This window comes from Melospiza georgiana, chromosome 2, assembly GCF_028018845.1.
Source record: "Melospiza georgiana isolate bMelGeo1 chromosome 2, bMelGeo1.pri, whole genome shotgun sequence".
NCBI lineage: Eukaryota > Metazoa > Chordata > Aves > Passeriformes > Passerellidae > Melospiza > Melospiza georgiana.
This window is the reverse complement of record NC_080431.1, coordinates 17,877,951-17,895,365: the sequence shown is the minus strand read 5'-3', so window position 1 is coordinate 17,895,365 and position 17,415 is coordinate 17,877,951. Positions and strand designations below refer to the sequence as shown.

Genomic DNA, 17,415 nt, shown 5'->3' with positions numbered 1-17,415 from the left:
TATACAGACTGTTTTACAAGATTGAAACTATGATGCTTTTAACACTTTTTATTTCCAAAGAGCATCTTGATGCCTACTAATCTCATTGTTGCAGGGTTTTGCTGATGCTGAATTTTGCTGAGTTCCCCCTGTCCTCTAATCATCCCATTGGTTTTATCCTAATTTTTAACCAACATTAACGAAATGTACATGGCTGAAAGAAAAAGAGAGGTTTTTTCATTATGTTTAAAAGGAGTGTGCTGTGTTATTTACGAAAAAGATTCTTTTCTATAGATTGCATACAGCAGGTAAAAATAGCAGCCTCCCAAAGGTAAATAAGTGTACACCTGTAATGAGTTGTTCATTACTCTCAACAATATCATTAGAAGGGACATGAACTAAAAAAAGTTTTTAAGAGAACCCGTCAAATTATTTAGGCTTCCTCTGCCAATAAAATTAATTGAGATAATTCATTTACTACATTAATTCACATTATTTCCACTCAAAGTAGAACAGGCCCACAGCAGCTCCATGTATTAGATATGACTAGAGCCATACATGCTTCCATTTCAATATTAATAGAAATGACAAAATGAAGTCTTCAGTCAAGCTTTTCCATAACAAAAATATTACCACTGAAAAACAGGATCTGTAGGCACTTTGTATGCAAAAAGTAATTTGTTTACGTGACTACCATTTGAGACTGCATTTATGCAAAGGAACAAGTGATGGGCAGCAAGACCACGATTACCAGACCAGGCTTGTGGCATCCTGGTGGTGACCCAGGAGGAGCAAATGCATGAGAGATCTCTGCAGGTGCACTGGGATAGCTGAGGCTCATCATCAAACAAAAGTTGTGTGACCATATTGCACCCACAGACAGCCCAGCAAGAACTCCAGATGCCAGACAGCCAATGGGATTTGTTACTGCAGCAAGCTAAAGGCCTAAGGCATTTTTGCATATGCAGAACAGCAAAGCTCACTTGTTAGATTATACTGTTTCCTGGTGCAGCAAGAAGTGCAGCAAACATACTCATTCATAAGCACCTGCTCCAAGAGAAGATGACAGTTCAATCCCAGATTTCCCTGAGTATCCTGACTCAATTCAATAGTAATTTCATGTTTTCCTTGGAGAATCAGCAGACTGCTTAAGCTTCCCATATATCCAAGTCCATCTTTCCATGGAGTTTCTCAGTGAAATAACAAAAAGGAAGACAAAAAGTAGTGAAGAATTTTACCACATCAACCAGCCAACTTTCAGAATCACAAGCATATAATAACTTACACTTGTGCAAAATAAATGGAGAACCCAAATACATTAGCTAAACTTCAGTTACACCAACAATGCCACTTTGTATATACTTTCTACACCTTCAAACAAATTCCAAACATGCAAAGCATAACCACAGCACCCACATGAAAGGTTCAGTTAGCTGGGCTGAAAGTTAGTTTACCTAAAAGTGGGTTATTTGTAATCATGTACTTGTTTAATCATTTTCATTCATGGAAATCAGGCAGCCTTGTCTTCCCGAGTAAGAAGCTTTGGCATAGCTTCTCTACTGAATGAAACAGAGATTATTTCAAGATACTTAACCAAATGTGGGATTATGATCTCTGCTGGTTTGACACAGGATCATCCATGGCTTCATGAACAACCGTGAGTCAGACTAAAGAAACAGACCTTAAACTAACTAAAATAAATTCTTAACAGGAAAACCCAACTGAGCTTTCTTGCAACGTGAAGCAATCCCGTATGTGACCATGAGCTATGCATGGAATCAAAACAGTCCTGAAAATACAACATGACTGTATCTCAGGGAAGAGCTACTCCAGTTTTCACTCTTTAAGTTTTAACTTGATCCCCACACCCCTTCAGATCATCATGACAACCATGGTATGGAATTAAACATGCCATTTCAGTCCTACACATTTCATGCCTAATTAGAATTTTATAGCAAAAGGACTGATGCCCAGTTCTAGAACTTAGAGTCTGTAAATACAATAGGACATGGTGTAATTTTTCAGATACAATACAATTATTTTTTTAATTAAAAATTCAAGCTGCTTCTGGAATTCTGATTTTTAACTTCTGCTAATGTATTGTCTTCAGCAAAATATCTTCACCAGTCCCAGGCAAGCCCCTGCTGCAACAGAGGAATTCATAAAGAAATTTGAGGAGTGCACAGCCTTTCAGTTCTGTCTTAGAAGTTAAAAATGCATTGGAAAAAACATTTTTTGTCTACTGGTCTATTTCAGTGAAACTGCAAAGATAATAAGAGAGGCACAAATGTATTTAATTTAATCAATCGATTTCCATTGCTGCATGGGTATAATATTTGACCTGATTTGTATTGACTTTTTTCTAAGCTTCTATTAGATTTGAAAGCTCCAACAACATTATTTTTTCCCTCAGTTCTCTACTTTACTTTGGTTTTGGCTGTAGTCTTAAGCAAATCCTGTTCAAACAGAGCAGCATCACACATATTTTATTTCCAAATAGTTTCACCCAAATATGTTGACCTAGTTTTTCAAGAAATGGTGGCTATTTTGAAAATGTTTCAGAAGTAACACACAGCTATCCACTCATGTTGGGGGGCCAGACTGGTAACCATAAGTCATTAACATGTAATCATGTAATCAGTTTTGCTTGAGCAAATGATACTTTCAACAATATACCTAAAGATTTCTCTGCTAACTTTATGCTAATCTTTGTAATATCAGATATCAGTGAGTCTGAAAATTTAACTGTGTGCTGTGTGAAAAACTGGTTTTGCTTAAATTACCTTCCTGGACGTTTTCTGTGTGCCCCAGTTTCTCTTTTGTGAAGCAGTGGAAAAGAAAAAAAAAAAAAACAAAAAAAAACAAACACAGAAACAAACAAACCCAAAAAAACCCTACAGGAAATAAACACTCTCTTTTCACATCCCCAATCCATTCATGACTACACAGACTGCCACTGTAGGTGATATTATGTCTCCTCCAACTGCCTGTTTTTCAGACAGAAAATTTCCTACACTAATTAGTTCCTATTTGTATAAAAGCAAGCCCATACCTCTGACCGCCTGCTCCGTTCCTCCACGTACACTAATTCTACTCTAACAAAGGGAACAAAACTGGACATGGTACTCCAGAAGCAGGCAGAGCAGAGATTACTCAGTGACAGAAGGATTTTGTCGTTCTCATATACCCTCTCAGGGGTTTGTAATGCTTTGTTTGCCTTTTGGACCAACACTGAATGCCAAGGGAGCTGCTGCTGTTTGCAGGGAACTACTCACAGCCAGTCAAGGTCTCTCAGTGAGGGTAACATCATTTTCTTTTCTCATCTGCATCACTTGTAGAAGCAATTAATTTCACCTGCTCTACCGATCACTTACTTATCACCACCAATTTATCCTCCATCAGTTTGCACTCGGCACTGAATTCTGCTATTTGAATAAGTATTTTCACACATTTGCAAATTTTCTCTTTCTATGCTTTTTTCCATTTCCAGTTCATTCAGGATTATGTTGAACAGCTGCAGGAACCCCTGCAGAAATCCCTGTCTCCACCAGCAACTCCCCCTCCACCCACAGAAAACTGACCACCTCAATCAACACTCTATTTCTTATTTTTCAAACAATTACTAATCCACAAGAGGGCTTCCAGTTTAACCCATGGAGCCTAAGAGTGGCTGCAGCATCAGGAAAAGTCTGCGTTGACTATAAAGCAGGATTACAAGAAATGGAAACACAGCGAGGTTTCCCTGCCGCCGCTTTGCACGGGCCCTGCCCCACCGCTTGTGGCAGAGGGAGGAGGCAGAGCATATGGATGCACAGTTGTGCCTGTGCAACTGAATGCCCTGCCAAACATCCCTTACAGCTTCTAGAGATGCCACAGGGTCGGCACCAGGCAGCCGAGCCTGCATGGCCCCACCCACCACATCCCCAGAACTCTACAGACAGGGTGGGTGGGCTGAGAAATGCAGCACCCAGGCACCAGTGCCCTCCAAAGACACTGCAAACACAGCCAGGGAGACTTACCTAAGCTGGGCTCCTGCAGAGAGGGAAGAGACCCATTGAACGTGGTTTTTATAAACTTAGGTCCTCTCAGATCCTACCAAAAAGTGCCACATACACCCACTGCACAAGGGTGATACTGACTCTCAGTCTTAAATCAAAGGGAAAGAAGAGGGAAACAGGACAGTTGATATGAAAGATCCAAACAGAAAATGCATTTTTAACATTTCAACCTCCTCTTGGCACGAGTGCTTCCTCCATGAAAAAAAAGGGATTTTCCCTTTTATTTCCCTGAATGACTGAGTTCTCTTGGTAATCAGCCCAGTTAGGCTTTATTATGTAAAGCATCTGGGATTTGAAACTGGGATTCATAAGCAGAGATGGCAGTATTCTGCTTTTGGCAACACCTCACTCTTTCACAAGGAGAAAATTGTTCCTAGATTCACAATCTCAAGAAATACAGAGAACTTAGCAAATACATGGAGGACGGAGGGAAACAAAAAAATCAAAGTTTTTCTTCTTAAAAACTTGACACTCAAAACACTCATACAAAGCCTTGCATATGGTCAAGGTTCATTCATAACAGACTGAAGAAGCTTTCAGATGTGCAGGAGCAGTTAATAGAATAGTTCCATCAAAATTATGCCTTGTTTAATTAATATAATAATTTACCAAATCTCCATCTAGTCCTCAGTGTCTCCTCAAACTCAATAAATTTTTCTTTGAGAAAGTATGCGCCATACAGAAGAGGTCCTGGCAGCTGCTCTCCAGGCTCCCTCATCTGGGATGTGTGATATCCCCACACAGGGATTAGGCTGAGGTGACACCCAGATCAAGTACTCATCAGTAGGGGAAAAGCTTCACCCTCCCCTTCCTTTTCCATTATTGCTCATGGCTGAAAAGTAGTAAAAGATAGATGAAAACAAACATACGCCTCTCGATTTGATTGTCTCTTCTCCAGTTTAGCCCAATATTGCCACAATCCAGCTCCCCGTACTTCCAAGTCTTCCCCAAACAGCTTGCTTCCTCCTCCAGCAATTGCAATCTAGCCTCTCCTTAAAAAACAAAATCCCTCCCCCCAAAAAACCCAACAAAACAAAGCAAAAAAACCTCCACATCAATTAGTTCTTAAAGCTTAATTTAGTTACTAACTTTCCCTATTCTGTTTCTTTCATAACCTGTGTCAGCTTCATGCTAAAGAAGCATTTCTCACACTGCTGTGAAGTTTTGTAGTAAGGCTCTTCAGCCTGAATTAACTAAAAGTGATTGACCAGATCACAGGTTTCAATACTTCCGGGCATAACAGGCAGGGTCTTCTTTTTCTCCAGCCTCCCTTGCTTGGATGAAATGTCATTTGAATCTCTTCTACTGGTCTGCTGTGTTTCTAAAGACTACCAAGTTACTTTGTAAGTGCTTCATTCAGATTTCTTTGTCCTTTTTTGCCAGTAATTACTGCAGAGCCAACAGCCTTGAAAGAGATTATTTAATGTAACACCTCCAGTTGCCCCTGCTCCAGCTGAGGGGTGTTCCAGTCTTTTATTCTTCTTCAGACTGAGGAGCTAAACTATCCAGATGTGCCCACAGCTGCACTCCTCTAAAAGCAGGCATGGCAATAAATGAATGAATGTTGTCTTTTGCCAATGCAGTGCCAAGTAGGACCCTTCCTTTCTAAGTTTACTGAAATATCTTTACAGATGAAGGAAGTACTTTGTGCAGGAAGTTAGGAAGACTGAGAACAGGAAGCATAAAGGTGAGCAGGGAATGAATTTGCTGCAAAAGGGAGTAATATGGAAGGAAATGAAACGTCATTGTTATTTGCTTCATTGAGACACTTCCATATATATGTATAAAGGAAAGGCTTCACAAGGGAAACTACTCCAACCTCAAAAGAAATGAAACCACAGTACTTTAAATGTAGAAAAATTACACAGTGGATGCCAGGGAGCTCTGGTTTCAGGAAGATCAGCTACTGGTACCATGGTAATTAAATAGATGGTAGAGTATAGGTGCAGAGATGCCACAGCCATATTCAGCCACAGACTTAGTATTATGTATGCAAATGCTGAAATTAAATGGATGCAGAAAACACACACCTTTTGTCTTCTGTTGTTAGCATGATTTTCTTTTCACATGAAATGTTGGATGAGAGGTCGTAAAAGTAATTTCTTTCCTCCGAAAGAGTCTGTCCAACATTTCTTTAGTGCTCAAACCTTTGAGTAAAAAAGTACTGAGCTTTAAATCAAATTATTTGTGTGTGTTCAGATTTTGAGTATTAAAAGTCTAAATTTTATGACATGCCCTACTTTGTAAAAATCCCTATTTCAAAAGAACAAGCTGCACACAGAAAAGTTCAGCAGGTCTACCACTCAAGTCAGGATTGATTTAAAACACTCATGAAATTCCTCTCTAACAGAAAGTGATATTTAACTGCCACATATAATTGTTAATTTTACATACAATCAACTATATAAAACCTACTCAAAATAAAACAAACAAACAAACAAACAAACCAGTTTTTCCAGGACCATTCAATTTGATTACACAGACTAAAACTGAAGTGCTTACCCCTGAGGAACAGGCTGACAAATTTTAACACAGACAAAGGGCTCAGTAGAAGGATGTCAGCTTTAATTTGGAACTTTTTTTAAATCACAGAACCATTAGGTTGGAAAAGAGCTTTAAGATCATTGAGTACAACCATTAGTGCAGCACTGTCAAGTCCACCTCTCAACTGTGTCCCTAAGTGCCACCTCTACACAGATTTTAAATACCTCCAGGGATGGAATGGGATGGATCTTAAAATGTGACCACCCTTTTCCGCTCATACATCTTAAAAAGTAGCACTCAGTGCAGCTTTAGGGTGGCAGAAAGCTTTTCCCTTTTGTAAGAGGAAGCAGTGCAATGCTCAGGGAATGCAGGGAGGTGGGAAGATTCAGTTTGTGGCTGCCACCTCTGGCAGATATGCTGCCCCAAGGCTGCTGACCACCCCACACTGGGTGCTGCCCTCCCTCCTGGAATGAACTCAAGCACTCTTAAGGGACTTGCCTTTCTCTTAATGCAAAACAGGAAAAATTTAAAAATCTCAATATAGGAAAGTAATCTTTCTATTACTCATCTAGAAATCTATTTCTATTAATCATCTAGAAATTGGAAAGTAATTTCCAACAACCACAAGGATATTTCACCTGCAGCCAAAGAGGCCATGCCCCAAACAAGATCTGTCTTGCTGCAATATGTTCACACTCATCACATGTCCTGCAATGGTGCTGTTGTGACCTTTACAACAGAGCTTGAAAACTTCTGTGTTTCCTTACCAGATCTATTGCCCTGTCTATTTTAATGCAAATAATCCTCAGTAAATAAAATAGCATTATTTTCTTTTTTTTGCTGGTGGATGCTTAATACAACAGGTACCATCAAAAGTGGCAGAAGACTCCAGGTAGGGAAAAAATTGCCTCTAAAAAAGGCCTTTTTCATTTCTTGACAAGCAAAAATTACAATATCCAATTTACAATCATTTGTTGTGTTGGGTTTGTTTTTTTTGATGGGGGTTTGAAATAGTATTGTCAGATCCCCTTTATTTTTCATTTAATATTCTTCATGGAATATGGTACTTCTCAAACAGGCCAAATTAAACTGATCTTTCCTGGGAGATGATCTGCACAAACCCCTCAGTAGATGAGGGAAAATGACTACTCTTCAGTTTATAGTTACTCTGCTGCACTATAGTAGAACTGTCAGAAAGAAAAAGGTCATCTAGGTTTCTTTATATTGCAAGCCATATCCAAACCACCATTTCATGCTTCCTTAAAACAGAAAGACTGAATTTTTGCTTCAATAGGCTTATGGAGTAAGCCATAAGAAATATGGAGTAGAGAAGTCCTACTGTTAGTTTTCTCAAATGACCACAGTCCTAAACTGTTACTACTTTGGAAAGAAAAATATAACCAAGAATGTATACATTTCCTTGTTTCTTTGACTACATACCACGGTTGCTTTTTCTTATTTTCCCTCTTTGACTCTTCAGAATTATTTCCAATCCAAAACAAGGATTTGCTTGTCAGTGAGAAACTTAATACAATGCTGGGGGTTTTTCACTTAAAATACTTAATTTTGCTGCATTTTTTGATAAAAAAGAGGTTTCCTTGATTTCACTTTCAAATAATTTAAGCTTTAAAATTACTAAATACTTTAAAAAATATCACAACCATGATCAAGAGCTGGCCCATAAATCCACAAAGATTAATGCAGAGAGACATACTCACAGACCCAGCCCCAGAGTACAGTACACCATTTCCTACTCCAGTTCAGGAGACATTGGTTTCTAGCCCTACCCAGATGCTGTCAGGTCAGCTGCAAAAAGTTACTGGTTATTAATCTCCAGGATGCACCAAGAAGTGCAATCAAAGTATCTTCAACATTGGTATTTTGAACAGCTGCTTTGTAATCATGCTGCTCTTGCACTGTACCTGTTTTCATTGAGTCATGTCATGTTTCATAAGATCTAAAAGTTTCAAGTGAGATTTCCAAAAAAATTCAGGTTATGTATTCTTGCCATTTCTCAAATGCTTCAAGTTGGTTCCTGCAAAATTTTGCTTTCAGTGTTCTTCTCTTTACAAGATCAGTGTCAATGGGCTGTAAAATACTCATGCAGCTGCCAGTTCCATCCCAGAGCCTCAAAACATCATGGCCATGGTAAATCTGAATCCCTGAAGAAGAACACTGCATTCTCTTCACCATTCCTATTTGTGCACACAAGAGGAAGAACATTTTCAGGGTTGAATACTGTCACTGCATCAGCATGGCACAGACAAGCAGCAAGGAGAACAGGGAGGTTAGCATTGTGAAATGTAATTTAAAACTAGAATTCCAAAGGGCAGCATAAAGATGAGGCTTAAGGATACCAGATACCATGGAAGGCCCAACCTGAAAATTGCTAAATTATAACAAGACCAACACACATGAAAGGAGGAGTCTCTTCAGCCCCTAGAGACTGATCTGCACTAGCCCCCCCCCCCCACCCCCTCAAGACCCATTTACTTCCTTCAAGATCTCAACCAATCCTTTAGAGAAAAACAAGACAGGCATTAGGGAAATAGTTACTTTTGCATCTGTAGTTCCTAGCATGGTAGGATCTGACATTGCTAGCATCCCCTGTTACAGAAGCAAAAACAATTATGTAACTTTGTCTGGAAGGCCCTATTTTGTAAAACCAAATAAATGCATAACCATAAACAACCTAACAACTAATGTTTGAAGTAATGTCATCAAATACAGACATCAGAGATTCCTGAAGTATCCAAACACTTTCCATAGAACAAAATTACATGTATAAACTGTTATTCTACTTCATCTTCCTAAGTTTCAGATTTCTCTTCACTGTCACATGTATGTGCAAATGGGATATGTTGTAGAGTAATTATCAGTGGTGCAGTGGGTAGCAAGCAAAGAGCTCTCAAAAGCAGATGGTTTAACTTTTATTCCTTCACAGAATGAGGCAGCATACTTTTCAAGGATCTAAACTGATTGCTCTACAATAGAAAAAAATGTTTGTTATCTATGTTTTTCAAAGTGCAAAGGCAGCAAGAAGGGGTACGATGGGATTTGGAAAATGGAACACAAATAACTGATTGCACAAATAGTTCTTTCACTCTCCTTTTGTCCCTTTTCTTTTTCCCTGACATGTGCCAGGGAGCATTTAAAACTAAAGACTGGTTTCTCCTGTAAAAGACAGCATATCTGCCTGCTCTCCTCACCTCCTCAATCTCCCCAACAGGCTCAGCTTGTACACACACAGCTCATGGACCCTTCTGATGCAATACTAACTTAGAGGACCCAAAACAAATAGTAATAAAAGAAAGTCAATGAAAACTTCAAGTCTTTTCTAGAGACAGCTCTTTAAAAAGATATATCTCATTAATGACATGCAATATTATCTGTGGGGGAAAAACACAGTAAGGTCTCAGATTCAAAGGTTGTTTAATACTCATGAATATGACCCCAAATGCAAAGAGTCTAGTAACTAAACCCATACATCATTTCATGTGAACAGCTGCCTCCTTTTAGAAAGAAAAAGGAGTTTATGAAACATTTTAAAGCCTATTTTAGCAAGCAATCCCACCATGGAGTCACTGCCAGATGGCTATAATATTTGACAAGCTACAGACAATGTTTTCTCAACATATGTTGTTGTTTTTTATACTGCCTAGTCTTCTCAGTACTGTCTGTTATTTTCCCAGTAAATACAGGAAACCCCTTTACAAACAGAAAGGCAGTCACAAATGCGACTTCTACTTCATGTACTTGTGATCCACATACACACAATGAAGAGATGCTAAACATACTTGCTGAAAAACAATCAAACTCTTTAACAATACTTTCTCAACAGTTTCTCTTTCTTAAAGTGCAACAATACAGGTTTTAAATTATTTTTTCTGGTATAATAACACAACCACACTGTTCCACAGATTTTTTTTGCCCAAACAGTTGAAGCTAATCATAAGCATCAGTAAAATCTTCTAACACAATATATGAAATCATACTCCTTTCAGTCAGAGCAAAACTACTCATCTGTGAGAACATATACATGTACTCCATGTTGAATTACTTAGACAAATAAAACCAATCTCCTGCCAAAATTCTATTATATGGCACATGTACTGGCAATTCCTTTCAGCAGCTCTGATCTCCAACTCCAAAAAAAGCAGTTAAGACTCAACAATATGCAAGCAATAGCACTGAGCTTTAAAAGGCAAGATTTTAAAAGTGTTCAGAAAACAAGATGCTGTAAGGAAATATTTACACACACATACAGAGGCCATGTTTAGACTTGTAAATACCAACCTTTTTTGTAGTTTTGTCCAAAATCCAAAACATGTTGCACATCTCCTCTAATTAGGTATTTTATGCAAAAACAGCATAAATGACAGGGCATTTGAGAAACTCGTGTATCAAAAGGTCCAAGTGTGCATGTTAAACTCTCCTCAAATGCAGTACAATTGACAGGCTTAGTGCAGTGCATTTAGATTTTGCAGTGAACTTGTTACCAAGGAAACCAGCAGCTGCAGGTGTTTTCCCATACACCAGGGAATGAAAATTCAGCAGTGAGCTTATCTACTTAGTATTTTAGTCACACATTTTTGGTCTCAGTAACAAACTATTTCTCAAACTCTGTTAGAAGACCAGACTGCATTAAAAAATAATTTAAAAACTTTCCCCTACACATGACCTTACTGAACAGTAAACAGCACCTTTAAATGTTTTCTTCTTTCTTCTCCTCCAGCCTCCTCTCCAAAAGTGCCCTACCTCCCTTGTTTTGTCTCCTTCAATAGAAGTGTGCAAAACCCACCCTCTGCATTGGGTTTTCATCCCAAAAAGTGCTCTAACAGCTTGGCAAGGCTCCAGCTCCCAAGAAACAATGCTGACTTGGGAAAGGCTACAGGAATGCCTATTCCAGTCATACAGCATGGCTTTGCAAAATTGCACCATGCTACAGAGATATCATCATGATTGGTATGATTCATACTTCTTGGGATGAGGATAAAAACACAAAAACTTAGTAAAACCATAACGGGGATGCAAGGTACAAAATCCACTTTCAATGCAGCTCTTCCACAGGACATTAAATCAGTAACACACAATGCTTACTTCTCATTTATGATACAGATTGGAAGGCCAATATAGAAATAAAAATACAGGCACTACATTTGTTTTTTGAGTAGCCTCTTTTCTCTGAATAAGATACTGGAACATTTATAGATCTTCAGAGTTCCTAAAGCATTTTTCTACTTGTACTCTTTCAGTGTTACTGAATCAACAGCAACATCTACTGGGCACAGAAGGGCAAGATTCAATTTCTTGAAGGAGATTAAAGGGCCAGGTACAGGAGCATAAAATACTTACAGAATCTATTTCTGGATACTTTGGCATCACTTTGGCAGTCACTGTGAAACTAGAAATGAGCAATACTTTTAAATATGCATTTGCTTTCTCTTCAGAAGGAAAACAAACCAAACAGAAAAGTGGACAGAAGGACAGCACTGACTCCTGGCTGCCTTTGGAGACATCATATTACATAATGACATATATATGACAAATAACATGTTACAGTTAGGAATATTAGATACACTGGGCTAACAGAACCAGTTGACAAGAATTCTGCCAGTAAAAGTATTCAAATATTCTTCAAGTTCATGCATGGGAGAGTTTTATTATGAAACCTTTTTGCTCTTTAAATCTATTTTCTCACTTTGTTTAACAATTACACAGATTTGCAAAATAAATAAGTAAATAAAGGAAACCCCACCAAACTGATTCCAACCAGCACTGACTAAAAACCAACCAGATCAGACCAAGCAGAAGTTCTTCAAAACTTCACAAAGAACAAGATGAACACATATGAACCTAATAAATGCTCAGAACGAGGATTCCAAAGAACTTTGCCCTAATAACACCCAGTATTTGCCTTTCACAATAGAACCTACCGGGGGCTAAACTCCCTAACCAGAACATAATACCTGGAGCCTTGTGAGAGGAGCACAGGACAATCCATATTTCTGACATGCTCACCTAAGCAATCCAAAGAAAATGGCAATGGGACAAGCTCAGCTACATCCTCGTTGGTGCCCTTCTGCAGGGACTGGTGTCTCACCTGCCTGCTGAAAGGCACACACCAATCAGAGCTCAGCCCTTGCCCGGATTTTCACATCTACACAATTCCCTCTTTTAAAATGCAATCAGATGAGAACAGGATCTCTGCCCCAAGCACTCACCATGCACCACAAAACAAGTGATTATTTATTAGAAGTGTAAGTGCTACTGGAAACAGAGAAACTCAAGACTTTACTTGGTGGGGCCAAGTCAGCAGCAAACTAAGTTTCCCCTTGCTACCACCCCCTCTAGTCTAGTGACTCTCCAATTCTTCATTACAGTGCCTTCACCCAGGAAGAGCAGTCAGACTGACCATCCACACAGACTTCCAGGCTGAGGAGGAAAGTGGAGAGGACTCCAGTTTCTACTCACTTTGCTGTGGGGTATGTCAGGAACCCCAACACCATTGTACCCCTTCTGCAGGAAGCTGACTGCACTGCCATTTGTGAAACCAAACAAGGTGTGTGCAGGGCACATGAAGCAGCTCAAGAACACCACACACACCAAACTGCAGACAGCCTCCTCAGGAATGACAGGAGCTCTGTGTTGCAGCACATATTGCAGTTGTGAGAGCCACAATACACAGAGTATCATCAAACAATTTCAGATGGCTTTAACCCATACAGAGTAACACCATACCACATCAGAAGGCTGCAAGAGTCTGCCCTTCTTGTCCTTTAGCCCAGCCTTTTATACCCTCATGTTGATGCAGTGCACCTGTGTGCCCTCTGCTCCCTTTGGTGGTTGGTCAGTGCCCCTGGCCCTCCATGGCTCATTGCTGTCAATGCTGCTCACCTGCTGCTCACAGCTGTGGCCCGTTGGGGATGAGGCTCAGCCACAGCCCCACTCCCAATTACCACAAACTGTGTGCCTACAGCTCTGGGCAAAGGTAAGAGAAGCCATGATGAGGCAGCTCAGTCCTCATCAGAAAAACTGCTGAAGGAATTACCCCCTCTCAGATTTTGAGCACCTGAATGCTACTGAAGTGCCCCAAACATTGGCACTGTTCTCCCACATGCTGCTGGGGAGCTTCTTCCTTTCCAGTGCAGAGAACAAAAGTCCAGCAGTGCTGCTGGAACCCCACCAGTTGGTAAAACAGGAAAACCCAATTGCTCCATTTGGAGCTGGCTGCACGCACAGATGTCATTTTGGTACCTCCTGTAATCTCACTGATAGCCTCCCTATGTAAACATGTTTTGCAACAGTAAAAAGGGCAGGCACAGGCCCTTTTCTGTGCAATGAGGGATGCCCAGGTACACAATACACCACATGAGACCATTGCTCTGCACTGAAACCACACAGAGGCACAGTACAGCACACCAACAGCAAATCTCAATACACAGTATGGTTAGAGAACATACAGTATGAGTCCTACAAGGAGGTCTTTCTCAAAAGAAGCAATAATAGGGAAGGGGGAAAAGAACAAAAGCAAACATGTGTAATGTGGCATTTTTTTCCATATTTTTCCCCCTACTCCTCTGACTGCAAGCCCTGTCTGTGGAAAAAAGCAACTGCTAGTAATTCACCTAGAAAAAAATCTGTCCACAACACAAAGAATGCTAGTGAAGAGGATTTCAGGCAGCATAAGAGAGCTGCTTCTAGACCCACCAGCCTTGTTTCAATTGGGTTTTTTGGCAATTCCTAACAGCATTACAAAAGTCCCCAGTACCTTCTTTGCATGTGTTTGGCCTCGTGTGTGTATCCACACACCCTCCTGAAAACAGAAGCTGCTGGCAAGACTGCCTGGCTTTCAAGGACTTGCTCCCTTCTTCAAAGAAACCTCAGCAGAAGCACCACTAATGTGTTCTCCCCAAAACCTTCACCTTTGGACAGGTTTCCTGGGCAGCAGTTAATCCCAGATGCCTTATTTTTCACTGAATCTGTCATTTTCAGTGTAGCTCCAAGACGATTTTCAGATGGAAGTTACACATGTTGCAGGGATACCACAAAGCCTTCCCCTCCTTTCTCCACACACTCAGTAAATAAGTACATTTCCCCAGGTAAGTCCTGGCAAAACAGACTTGCACAAATTCAACAGCAGGAAATTTTCACTGACAGACTCCAGATACACATCAAATTTATTTTCCTCTTCTCTGTATAGTTGTTTAGCAATGCCAGTGGAAAACATATTAGTGTGATCAATAATTAGATAAGATGACATTTGAAGACTACAATAATCTAATTATGTACAACAAATAATTTTAAAGAATCACAATTTTTCTAATGCCCCCTATGATCAAGAAATAGGCTTAAACAGATATAAGCTGAGCTGAGAAAATATAACTTCTCACTGAACAACTTTAATTGCTTCCAGCTATAGCAAAAAGCAAAACTAGTGTTGAAAAGAAACTTCAATATTGGATTTCATTATTCTCAGCTCTTTCTCTTACCAAAGTTCCCTTCTCCCATGCAATGAGGGCTTGACTTCCTAAATGCTGAGAGTGCACTGATTAGCCCCAGAAAATCTGTGCATTTGCATAAAACAGCCCTGAGTAATTCCTCAGTGCCAGAGGCAACAACTGAACCAACATTTAATCTGGGTATTGGCTAGAACTGAGGCAAAGCAATTTATTTCCATGACAAATGGTCCAGCACAAACAGTCCAGCTGGAAGCCAGTGAGGCTCTGTAACCCCACATTTTCCCTACAGATACATAGATGACACTGATATGATATTAAGACAGCATGTGAGACCTTGTCAGATGGTTCCTACTGCACCTATCCAAGACCTAACATCTACATTCACAACTTCTCCATCTTCTCAAGGAGCAAATGCCAAAACCAGCAAGCAGCCTGCCCTTACAGAATAAGTCAGTTTCGAATATAGAGTTTGGGGGTTTTTTTCTGTTTATTTATTATAATCAAGCAGATTTACAAAGATATCAGCTGCCTACAGATGCAGGAAAGTGGAATTTACAGAATGCCTAAGCAGGTCAGACATGTAACCCCTCTTGAATTTCAATTATGCTGCTGCTTAGACACTTTTCTAATTTCTTTGGAGCCACCTGAGGCACCAAAAGCACAAAGGTACTCACTCATGTCAGGGACTAAACAGAATTGACAAAGCTTTCCTGCTTTAGCTTCAGCAAGCATCTATTGTTTCATCCTGCACTAAGAATATCTGAAAAACAAAGCATAATTTAAATAAAAAGAGAAAGATTCACTACATTCAGATGCATCACAAAAGCTAGGAATTTTCTCAATAAACTAAATGTTACTGCTTTCCCTTCTGATTAAATGGCTATAGATTTTAAATAGATTATAAACCAAAGAACACCTATAACTTGTGTTTGTGACATCTCTGAAATATTTCTCAACAGAGTTCAAAGAACTTTGAAGAAAGAATTAAATATGCCTTTGATAAAAGCTAAGAGCAATTTCAGGCAGGACCATTTCCCGAAAATGTTTTTTTTTTTCAGCAAGCAGCAGCTGAACTGAAAATCCATCAAGTGTGGCACTTAATTACAAAGACAGAGAAGACAGACAGATAGATGCACAAATACACACACACAGAATTTTATTCCTGACATTGCCAAACTACCTCTGCATAGCTCATTTTTTACTGGCAATGCCAGTTTTTACACTATTGAAGCTTTTCTGCTCTAACTTCCTGTACTGAACAAGAAGTTATTTTTATACATTCCATATCTGCTGTAATTCCCAGGAAATAGGGAATTACAGTAAGATGTTTAATATTAATTTCATTTAAGAGGGTGGTTAACTTGTACAGCTTAGAAGTCTTAAGACGAAAATCCTGACAAGACTCCTACTGATTTTAATCAGACTGGATTTCACTGCTCTATTCCTCAGAGCAGCAACACGACACAGAAGAGGTTTACCACGCAAAGGCTTTCTTTTCCATGTTGTTAGACAGATTATTCCAATTAGTTTTAAACGTGTCTCATTTTGAGGAGTAAAGCTCATAAGAATTTGCCAAATTCCCTCAGTTGAAACTCAGTTTTAATAAAAAGCAGCTCTTTGAGCTAACACATAAAAACACTGGCTCACAAATACATGCTGAGACTGGTACCAGTCCTACAGCAGCCAGCCAGGGAACAGGCTTGTAAAGACATTTATAGGCAAATAGTCTGCACCAATGGGAAATGCTAACCCTGCACACATAATATTTTCTGTATCTTACTTGAGTATGTACTTCACACCAATCAAAACACTAGTACCAAACAGAAAGCTCTACATGATTTTCTTATAAGCTCCACAGCAAAACACAACCAGTCTTTAAAGGGCAACCCACTGATACCAAGGAGATGAAGAAAAGTGCACTGCAAAACAAATAGCCTTTTCTGCCAAAAAACTGTGTTGAGCCCAGATATGTGTTCTTAAAAAAAGAAAACAAACCCCAGGTTCCCCCTCCTTGAGCATTGTGACAGATGCCACCAGGGACAACAATAGCTCCCAGCTACGTGCTGGACCTGTATCGCTAAGTGGCTTGTGTATTATGGCTTAGAGACTCCTACCCTAGTTGGCTTGTATTTAAAGGTAAAAAAGGTCATGGGCTATTTAGCACCTGCACAACTGAGAAGCAGACTGAGGCTAAGGAGTCTGTAATGGCATCTGCATTCCACAGAAGATGTACCAATGTTAACGAAAGTACATTGGTGTCACACACTCATGAAACAAAGCGATCTTCTTGTAGATGCCTCTGGAATTCTAACAAAGAGGAAATCTTCAATTGCCTCACATATCTTGGTGATGACACTATTTTTTTGTGTATGCAAACAACCTCATAGAAAATACTCAGTATGATATTCATAGCCTCATTTTTCACATGTATC

The 17,415-nt window shown here is 39.6% G+C and overlaps 1 protein-coding gene across 6 annotated transcripts in view; it reads right to left on the bottom strand.

Moving 5' to 3' along the window:
- Positions 1-17,415, bottom strand: part of MCF2L (MCF.2 cell line derived transforming sequence like) — a 156,598-nt gene that overhangs the window by 124,017 nt on the left and 15,166 nt on the right. The window contains exon 1 of one of the 6 annotated variants that reach the window (XM_058044998.1): positions 10,818-10,931. The exons of 4 other annotated variants lie outside the window; for them this stretch is intronic. In XM_058044998.1, the coding sequence (XP_057900981.1) occupies positions 10,818-10,908 (91 nt within the window). In that variant the 5' untranslated portion in view covers positions 10,909-10,931. Of the gene's footprint in view, positions 1-3,998; positions 4,023-10,817; positions 10,932-17,415 lie in introns of those variants that run through there. One more of the 6 variants, XM_058045002.1, reaches the window with a different exon arrangement.